Below are 10,526 nucleotides of genomic sequence, written 5' to 3'. Positions count from 1 at the left end.
TCTGTTTCCTGTCTCACTGATTGTCTTTGCGCTTCAGGTTATACCATTTCCTCTCACACCCGTGACTACCGTGTCACGTCCTGATCCTTCCACCCCCTGCCCGTCTTTATCTATCCCTTATCTATTATTTTTATTTCTCTCTCTCGCTCTCTCGCTCTCTCCGCTCGCTCTCTCTCTCTCAATGTAGGTAAGTGACTGCTTACGCTACTCCTTTCCTATTCAACTTTGGGAAAATGATTTGTTATGCATTTTATTGTCATGTAGTCCTCTGTGACATTGTGTGCATCAGGGTAATTGCATCAATGTGTTATCCCCTACCTCAAGGGGATTTTGTTTTGGAAAAAGATTTAGGGTGTGTCCTCAGTCTTTCTCAGCCTGGCGTCTAGCTTACCTGTGTCAACATGGTGACGGCGCCAGGTGTACTGACGACCCTTGTGTTAACAGGGTTGTGTGTCCACCTCACAGGTAAGTCTGTTGCTCCCTCAAACCCACCTTTATTAAATAACCCGAACCCTCCATATTGGGGACAGTGACTGATCTAATTTACACCATCTATGGGGATGGGGGGGGGGGGCTCACCAGAGTTACTCATATATATGGTTTGATCTCAATAGATTACATGGCCAACTAAAGGTTAAAATGGTGTCAGTCATGTTATGTCTGTGAATTGTTCACGCATGGTTATCCTTGTTTATGTGAGATCTTGAATATGAAAGTGTAGCGTGTGTGTGTGTGTGTGTGTGTGTGTGTGTGTGTGATCTATTCCTGTGTTTGTGTGTTGACTTTGAAGTGTTCCGTGTGAACTCTCAGGATCATCTAGAGCCGTCTGTACCACCCGTCTGTATTCCCTGAACTTAAACTGTGTCCTGCAGTGGGATTGTCCACAGGCGAATGCTACCACCACCTACACCGTCCAAACTAAGACTCAGGGGTGTGTCTGACTCATCATTGCTCACTATTGACTTAATGGACTAGTATCTAGCTCTAAGGTTCCTCTCAGCTAAATGCTGTTCTAAGATTTGGGGTTCTGTCTTGTCTGCTGTCTCCATTGACCTAATCGATCTAGCTCAAATAGTATGCTGTATTACTGTTTTGCTATTTTCTAGAATTGGTAGTGAATTGTTTCCTAGAAAGCCACTACATTGATGGATCTTCTGTAATGTTTTGTTCTGTGTGTAACTATGTTATAGTCATTTTAAGTAGAGTATTTTTTAAATCGCGTCATTGAAGGTTGTAATCAGCAATGGGATTCTGATTAGTCATTTACTTTACAGTGAAGCTAATATGGATAGTGCAACTGTTGGGATTGTGAGGGGAAAGCTAGCCTAGAAAGGAAATGGAAAGCAAATTTATTGTGTGAACAAAGCGCTCTAGCGATGCGGAGAGGGGTAGCGTGAGAGCGGAGAATTTCAAACTTGTGGTTTTTGCAGAGAAACCTCAAAGGGTTTTAATCAGAGGGATGAATCAGTCACTCGAGTCCATGGTTGGTTGACTTTATGGGTAGATGGGTTCCGATAGATGGGCACTATTGTTTTCTACCACAGCCGTGAAAACACCCTGGCTGCTCCTCTCCCCTGCCACCTGGTTTCAGTCATAACCATCACCACCCATGTCGTCCAACAACCAGTGTGTGCCTGTTATCTTGTGTGGGTATTGCATATTTTCAGAAAGGACATTTCCACATACATTTTAGAAGATCGGAATAATAAATACTACATAGTTAATCTCCGTGTTTGTGTATGTTTCTATGTGTACAGTATATAGTACCAGTCAAGTTTGGACACACCACCTCATTCCAGGGTTTTTCTTTATTTTGACTATTTTCTACATTGTAGAATAGTGAAGACATCAAAACTATGAAATAATACATGGAATCATGTAGTAACCCAAAGTGTTAAACAAATCAAAATATGTTTGAGGTTCTTCAAAATAGCCACTCTTTGCCTTGATAACAGCTTTGCATTCTCTCAACCAACTTCGAGGTAGGCACCTGGAATGCATTTCAATTAACAGGTGTGCCTCGTTAAAAGTACATTTGTGGAATGTCTTTCTTTCCTTAATGCATTTGAGCCAATCAGTTGTGTTGTGACAAGGTAGGGGAGGTATACAGAAGATGGCACTATTTGGTAAAATACCAAGTCCATATTATGGCAAGAACAACTCACATATGCAAAAAGAAATGACAGTCCATTACTTTAAGATATGAAGGTCAGTCAATCTGGAAAATTTCAAGTACTTTGAAAGTAAAAACCATCAAGCGCTATGATGAAACTGGCTCTCATGAGGACCGCCACAGGAAAGGAAGACCCAGAGTTACCTCTGCTGCAGAGGATAAGTTCATTAGTTACCAGCCACAGAAATTGCAGCCCAAATAAATGTTCCACGGAGTTTACGTAACAGACCGATCTCGACATCAACTGTTCAGAGGAGACTGCATGAATCAGGCCTTCATGGCTGAATTGCTGCAAAGAAACCATGATTTCTGGATGTGTGATTTCCACCTTGAAGCATGGAGGAGGTGCGATGGTGTGGGCGTGCTTTGCTGGTGACACTGATTTATTTAGACTTCAAGGCACACTTAACCAGCATGGCTACCACAGCATTTTGCAGTGATACCATCCCAACTGGTTTGCGCTTAGTGGGACTATCATTTGTTTTTCAACAGAACAATGACCCAAAACACACCTCCAGGCTGTATAAGGGTGATTTGACCAAGAAGGAGAGTGCTGCATCAGATGACCTAGCTTCCACAATCCCCTGACCTCAACCCAGTTTGGGATGAGTTGGACCGCAGAGTCAAATCAAATGTTATTTGTCACATACACATGGTTAGCAGATGTTAATGCGAGTGTAGCGAAATGCTTGTGATTCTAGTTCCGACAGTGCAGTAATAACCGACAAATAATCTAACCTAACAATTTCACAACTACCTTATACACACACTTGTAAAGGGATGAGGAATATGTACATAAAAATATATGAATGAGTGATGGTACAGAACGGCATAGGCAAGATACAGTAGATGGTATCGAGTACACTATATACATATGAGATGAGTAATGTCGGGTATGTAAACATTAAGTGGCATTGTTTTAAGTGGCTAGTGATGCATCAATTTTTCCATTATTAAAGTGGCTAGAGATGAGTCAGTATGTTGGCAGCAGCCACTCAATGTTAGTGATTGCTGTTTAACAGTCTGATGGCCTTGAGATAGAAGCTGTTTTTCAGTCTCTCGCTCCCAGCTTTGATGCACCTGTACTGACCTCGCCTTCTGGATGATAGCGGGGTGAACAGGCGGTGGCTCGGGTAGTTGTTGTCCTTGATCTTTATGGCCTTCCTGTGACATCGGGTGGTGTAGGTGTCTTGGAGGGCAGGTAGTTTGCCCCCGGTGATGCGTTGTGCAGACCTCACTACCTTCTGGAGAGCCTTACGGTTGTGGACGGAGCAGTTGCCATACCAGGCGGTGATACAGCCCGACAGGATGCTCTCGATTTGTGCATCTGTAGAAGATTGAGTGCTTTTGGTGATGAGCCAAGTTTCTTCAGCCTCCTGAGGTTGAAGAGGTGCTCCTGCGCCGCCTTCACCACGCTGTCTGTCTGGGTGGACCAATTCAGTTTGTGTGTGAACTCTTTCAAGACTGTTGGAAAAGCATTCCTCATGAAGCTGGATGAGAGAATGCCAAGTGTGTGCAAAGCTGTCAAGGCAAAGGGTGGCTACTTTTTGAAGAATCTCAAATATAAAATATATTTTGATATGTTTAACACCTTTTTATTTGGTTACTTCATGATTCCATATGTGTTATTTCAAAGTTTTGATGTCTTCACTATTATTGTACAATATAGAAAATAGTCCAAATAAAGAGAAACCCATGAATGAGTGTCTCTGAACTTTTGACTGTGTGTGTCTGTGTTGCAGTGATTCGTGGCAGGACGTGGAGAGTTGTGTGCGGTTCTCCTCCCAGCTGTGTGACCTGTCCGAGGCCTTCTCTAACTTCGAGGTGTACAACATGATCCGCCTGGGCCTCCACCAGGGCCCGGGGAGTCCAGTCTGGACAGAAAATCTGGGGTTTGGCGTCCGTGATTTCAGTCAGTAGCCTGTCTCTCCTCTAAGACCTGTCACGTATCTTGCCACTGATTTATTGTTCAAATCAACAAAGAAAAAGGAAGAGCATTTAACCATCTTAATACACTGCAGAGTTCAAATAGAGAGGGCTAAAATGGCTAAAGGCACTCGCATGAAGAGATTGTCGTGATTTTTGAAATGAAAGTGGCTTTGTTTCTCCTCTTCAGACTTCAGCAGCCCCTCTGTCTTGGTCTCTCTGTCTGGAGAGAGGCTGGGAGTGGAGGTGCACTTACCTTGTTCTAGCAAAAGGGAGTGTCTTCCTCTGCAGAGTTGCTGTCCACTGTCAAAATTTATTGACCTCTGGGTCACCGTGACAGTATATGACCGACAGAACCCCTCTGACTACAAGGTACCCCTGTTGCCATCGGCGATACCACTTTTTGCTGACCCTCCTTTTGTCTTGCTCGCTCTTGTTCACACATCCTTTTTCCTTTCTACCTGCTGCTATGTAAGTGATATACAGTGCCTTGCGAAAGTATTCGGCCCCCTTGAACTTTGCGACCTTTTGCCACATTTCAGGCTTCAAACATAAAGATAAAACTGTATTTTTTGTGAAGAATCAACAACAAGTGGGACACAATCATGAAGTGGAACGACATTTATTGGATATTTCAAACTTTTTTAACAAATCAAAAACTGAAAAATTGGGCATGCAAAATTATTCAGCCCCCTTAAGTTAATACTTTGTAGCGCCACCTTTTGCTGCAATTACAGCTGTAAGTCGCTTGGGGTATGTCTCTATCAGTTTTGCACATCGAGAGACTGACATTTTTTTCCCATTCCTCCTTGCAAAACAGCTCGAGCTCAGTGAGGTTGGATGGAGAGCATTTGTGAACAGCAGTTTTCAGTTCTTTCCACAGATTCTCGATTGGATTCAGGTCTGGACTTTGACTTGGCCATTCTAACACCTGGATATGTTTATTATTGAACCATTCCATTGTAGATTTTGCTTTATGTTTTGGATCATTGTCTTGTTGGAAGACAAATCTCCGTCCCAGTCTCAGGTCTTTTGCAGACTCCATCAGGTTTTCTTCCAGAATGGTCCTGTATTTGGCTCCATCCATCTTCCCATCAATTTTAACCATCTTCCCTGTCCCTGCTGAAGAAAAGCAGGCCCAAACCATGATGCTGCCACCACCATGTTTGACAGTGGGGATGGTGTGTTCAGCTGTGTTGCTTTTACGCCAAACATAACGTTTTGCATTGTTGCCAAAAGTTCAATTTTGGTTTCATCTGACCAGAGCACCTTCTTCCACATGTTTGGTGTGTCTCCCAGGTGGCTTGTGGCAAACTTTAAACGACACTTTTTATGGATATCTTTAAGAAATGGCTTTCTTCTTGCCACTCTTCCATAAAGGCCAGATTTGTGCAATATACGACTGATTGTTGTCCTATGGACAGAGTCTCCCACCTCAGCTGTAGATCTCTGCAGTTCATCCAGAGTGATCATGGGCCTCTTGGCTGCATCTCTGATCAGTCTTCTCCTTGTATGAGCTGAAAGTTTAGAGGTACGGCCAGGTCTTGGTAGATTTGCAGTGGTCTGATACTCCTTCCATTTCAATATTATCGCTTGCACAGTGCTCCTTGGGATGTTTAAAGCTTGGGAAATCTTTTTGCATCCAAATCCGGCTTTAAACTTCTTCACAGCAGTATCTCGGACCTGCCTGGTGTGTTCCTTGTTCTTCATGATGCTCTCTGCGCTTTTAACGGACCTCTGAGACTATCACAGTGCAGGTGCATTTATACGGAGACTTGATTACACACAGGTGGATTGTATTTATCATCATTAGTCATTTAGGTCAACATTGGATCATTCAGAGATCCTCACTGAATTTCTGGAGAGAGTTTGCTGCACTGAAAGTAAAGGGGCTGAATAATTTTGCACGCCCAATTTTTCAGTTTTTGATTTGTTAAAAAAGTTTGAAATATCCAATAAATGTCGTTCCACTTCATGATTGTGTCCCACTTGTTGTTGATTCTTCACAAAAAAATACAGTTTTATATCTTTATGTTTGAAGCCTGAAATGTGGCAAAAGGTCGCAAAGTTCAAGGGGGCCGAATACTTTCGCAAGGCACTGTAAATGATGTCTGAGTGTTGGAGCGTGCCCCTGGCTATCCGTAAATTCAAAAACAAGCGAATGGTGCTGTCTGTTTTGCCTAATATAAAGAATTTGAAATTACTTATACTTTTACCTTTGATACTTAAGTATATTTTAAACCAAATACTTTTAGACTTTTTTACTCAAGTAGTGTTTTACTGGGTGACTTTTACTTGAGTCATTTTCTATTTAAAGTACCTTTTTTAAAAAAAATGTTTACTCAAGTATGACAATTGGGTACTTTTTCCAGCACTGGTTGTTTCTTTGCTGCATATATATTATTTTTTTGTGTGCATTTGTTAGTACAAGTGTCCTTGATTGGCTCTCTGACACACTGTCTGATACAGCCTCTCTGATTGGCTGATCCTCTTGCATGTGTCTGATACAGCGTTTGTGATTGGCTGGTCCTATTGCAGACGCAGATTGGTTTGGTCCAGACGATGGTGTATGGGGCAGAGTTCTCAAACCTGGTCCCAGGACATGACTACTGTGTCGTGGCTAACTTCTCCACCAGTCCGGCCACCTTCCCCCAGGCCTCGTCTCCTCCCTCGGACCCCAGTTGTGTCCACCATGCTGGCCCAGGACTAGGTTAGAGGTTTACGTTAGGGTTAAGGTTGAGTCGGGGTGTGGACATGAAGCTTGGGTTATGAATACAACCCTAATTACAAAATGACGTGTGGTTTGTGTTTCCCAGGGTTGCAGCCAGTGTTGTTGGGGTTAGGAGTGTGTGCTGTACTCTTCTCTCCTCTCCTTGCTCTGGCTCTGTACCTGCTGAAACAAAAACGAGATGTACCACACGTAAACAGACTCCCCAAGTCTCTAGTAAACTGTCCTTATTCTTTTGAAACACAAACACATGAGTATTTCATTTGTGTATAGTACTACATAAAATGCAGTATTATCTTGAATGTCCTTGGATATATCATTACACTGTTTTTGTGTATATTTTTTAATGCAGGCATCTCTTCAGGCATTCCTCGAGGACCTGCCGGAGTCCCCTTCAGACCCTGTTGACCCCAGTGACATTGTAGACGACCACCTCTCCATCCTGTCCTCTTTCTCCAGCTGTGTCTGCACCGAGGCCCAGGCCCCAAGCCTGGGTAATGGGTACAACAGCAACCCCTTCCTCAGTGACTATAGGTCAGGCAACATGCACTGGAACACTGAGAGAATGGAGCTGGACCTAAACTCAGCCAGCACCATATCCCTGCCATGCTCCACTGTGCCTATAGGCCTGCATATGATCCAGTGCAGCTTTGATTCACCTCGACAACCACATCCAGGGCCCAATGTGCCAGTTCTACCGTACCCTGGTTCTTTATCTTTGTCAGAGGCCGTGGAGGGCCAGGTGGTCCCGCTGTGTTCTGTGAGGTTTGGGAGGGTGAGTGAGGGGGATGGGGGTGAGAACCTTGAGGGACTACAGTGGTGTAACCTGTAGCATGTTGCACTGCAGTACTCACAATGCCATGTTTAACATATTCCTATGAACTCCACAGTGCTGAGAGGAGTTCAAAAACTTTATTGACCATTTTTGTTGAAAATTGAATTTTTTTTCCCTCAGCTTACAGACATACATTTTCAGTTCCAACAGGACTGTTGTATGGTCCAGCACCTTACCAAGGTCAACCATAACAGGGACAATACTGGACGGTGCAATCATAAACACATACACTCTTAGAAAAAAGGGTTTCAAAAGGGTTCTTCGGCTGTCCCCATAGGAGAACCCTTTTCGGAACCAAAACTATTCTTCCTGGAACCAAAAATTGTTATTCAATGGGTTATCCTATGGGGACAGCCGACAAACCTTTTTAGGTTCTAGATGGCACCTTTTTTTATTTATTTATTTTTCCTAAGGGGGGTTTATTATTCTGACTCCCCTTTTAAATGTCCTTTGTCTACTGTGCCAAGTCTGTCTTTTCTGCTCTTTTTCTGTGTCATAATAGGTTGTTCTCCCCCCCTCTCTCTGCCTTGGTTCTGACTCACTGTTGCCCCATCCCATCTCTGGCCTGACCCCCACTCTCTTTCCTGTGTCTGACATCTCATTCTGGGGGAAGAGCGCAGAGGGTAGGGGAACATCTCTCTCCTGCCTCTCATTTCACTGGTGGTGCACTTTTTCCGGAACATTAGAACATTCGGGGGGGAGAGACAGAGGAGACATTGGATGGGAAACAGTGATTGGCCCTATAGTTCTGGAAACCACATAGCCTGCGTATGGCTCATAATAATATCACTGTCTGGAGGATTTTGATTCATGTTGTTGGTCTAATATTGGGGTTGGATCATGAGTCCAAACTAAGCCGTGTGTTTGCCTGCCAATCATAAAAGTTACTTCTCAGGCATCCAACAGGTATCGCATCTAACCTTGAACTTTGGTTTTTGGAGCAAACTTTGGTTTTTATGGGTTCTGCTGTATTTGCAGTCAATTCACCGGAAACCTGATCCAAAATGGTCGCTTTGTGGCTCACTCTTCACTGGTGTGTGCTGGCTAGCTCTGCAGCTGAGCCCAAAAATGTCTTATATGCTGCTGCATAAATGATGTAATATGCCAGGGAGATATGTATACCGTAGCTAAGAAAGTAATACTAAGTGTATGAAATCATTTGCTAAATTTTTCCCTCTGAATTTTCCATTCTGTTCTGACTTCGTGGTGCACATGTAGCCTATAACCTGTTTTTGAGAAATGTAATCATTGAATATTGTAAGAGCTTTCATTGTCTGCTTATATGCCCCCTTTATTTATCCTAAAAGTTCTGACTTGGTGTACAGGGAGAATACCTTAAGAACGCCCGTGTTCTGAATTCTGTCACTGTACATTTCAAAAGGGTTATATCTCAACAAGTAGTTATGACTACATCCATCCTAGCTTAGTCATACATTTATAAAAAAAAGAAAATCAAAATCACAGATTGCCTCTCATCCACTTGTCCCCTTATGCCATAGTTTGTATATCTCAATTGTCAGTTAAGCAAGCTGACATTTTTTTTTTTTTAAGCAAGTCAGCCATGTTTATTTTAAATGAAGTAAATGAGGCTGAATGAATTGTTTCGCTGGCAGACAAGGCTCCGCTGATAGCCAGGTGTAGCAGTGGTAAGGTTTTGGGACAGCTTTGTTTGTCACTGTTATAGTGCAATTAATGTATTGTTCAGTGTTGAGGCTTTGCTGGCATGCATCCCACATTTTCTTTGTTTGTCCCCCAACCAAGATTTACATGCTAAAATCGCCACTGTCAACAGTGTGACCTTTTCGAAAATGACTTATTCATGGGTCAGCTGAAACAGTCTGCTAGTGTCTGAAAGTGAATACTTGCTTTCCATTCGGGTGCATCCTGTTCTGTGAATGTCAAGTTTCATATTAACCAGAGAGGAGGGTGAAGATGCATATGTGAGCACAGCAGAGCTTGAAAAAAACCACCACCCACAAGCCTAATAATAACTGCTTGAAATGAGCAACAATGAGATCAGCTTGAAGACTTTGTTGTGTAATGCTAGATAAGTGTAATTGCTGATGTTCTTTATGTATAGTTCCCATTCCAACACCATAAGGAAATGTAAATTGAGTGAACAATAAATGTTTGACATTTTGAAGTGTTTATGTACAATATCTTGCTTTTTTCATTTCTTAACCAGTTACAAATGGATTACCTTTAAAAAAATACAATGAGTACTACTCTTCTTTTGTACATAAAATTAAAAGCAACTAAAGGGTTGTTATAATTCCACCTGCGATGGTAAATTCATAGTCCTGGTACCTTAAAATGCAATGTGTAGTAGTGTCATGTTTTGAGGTATAAGAAAGATCTGTCTAAAAAGCAACTTACAAAGATCACAATAGTAAAGTCTATTCCCTTCAAACAAATTGTTGCTCTTGGTCAGGGTGTCAGATCAAACATGACAGAACCACACAGGCATTATCACACATCTAACCACCTGTCATCTCCAGCGTCTTCGACTGACCTAGATTTAGGATGAAACCAACGTGTTCTAAACTAAATGGCCCTTGTATGGTGACGGGGTTTCAAAAGTAATCTTGTTGGAATACAACGTATTTTCGCTAGAAATACAAAAGCCAGAAACAGCATGTTGCCCTTTATAACCATGATAAATGACATTCAGCTCTACATAAAGACCTGGTGATTCATCTCTTACACAGGATAAACTCACCCCATCATAACCATCCCACTATGTGTTGCTGCTCAATGGATATAGCCGGCCATACATGTTAATCATGTACGTTAGCCATTATACCACACGTCCCAACAGATTATTTTGGGAATGTGATGTGTGTAAACACACTAAAACACAACTC

General features: G+C 42.5%; 1 protein-coding gene across 1 annotated transcript; it reads left to right on the top strand.

Moving 5' to 3' along the window:
• Window positions 1-77: 77 nt before the first annotated feature.
• si:dkeyp-75h12.7 lies at window positions 78-10,522 on the top strand. Its single transcript, XM_021577856.2, has 8 exons — window positions 78-187; window positions 325-465; window positions 811-931; window positions 3,916-4,085; window positions 4,290-4,471; window positions 6,638-6,809; window positions 6,916-7,043; window positions 7,180-10,522. Exons 2-8 carry the CDS (start codon window positions 402-404, stop codon window positions 7,657-7,659), a joined length of 1,317 nt encoding a protein of 438 aa, XP_021433531.2. The 5' UTR covers window positions 78-187; window positions 325-401; the 3' UTR covers window positions 7,660-10,522.
• The last annotated feature ends 4 nt before the right edge of the window (window positions 10,523-10,526 follow it).

Source organism: Oncorhynchus mykiss, chromosome 21 (assembly GCF_013265735.2).
Source record: "Oncorhynchus mykiss isolate Arlee chromosome 21, USDA_OmykA_1.1, whole genome shotgun sequence".
In the NCBI taxonomy this organism is placed as follows: Eukaryota; Metazoa; Chordata; class Actinopteri; order Salmoniformes; family Salmonidae; genus Oncorhynchus; species Oncorhynchus mykiss.
The sequence above is the reverse complement of the archived record's forward strand: the minus strand, read 5'-3'. Positions and strand labels throughout refer to the sequence as shown.

What these genes read in the sequence shown, in the direction of transcription:
- si:dkeyp-75h12.7 (XM_021577856.2), top strand. Translation starts at nt 402, where the DNA reads ATGGTGACGGCGCCAGGTGTACTGACGACCCTTGTGTTAACAGGGTTG. An exon ending in GTTGTGTGTCCACCTCACAG is followed by an intron (nt 466 to 810) that starts GTAAGTCTGTTG and finishes GTGAACTCTCAG; the next exon opens with GATCATCTAGAGCCGTCTGT. An exon ending in GTCCAAACTAAGACTCAGGG is followed by an intron (nt 932 to 3,915) that starts GTGTGTCTGACT and finishes TCTGTGTTGCAG; the next exon opens with TGATTCGTGGCAGGACGTGG.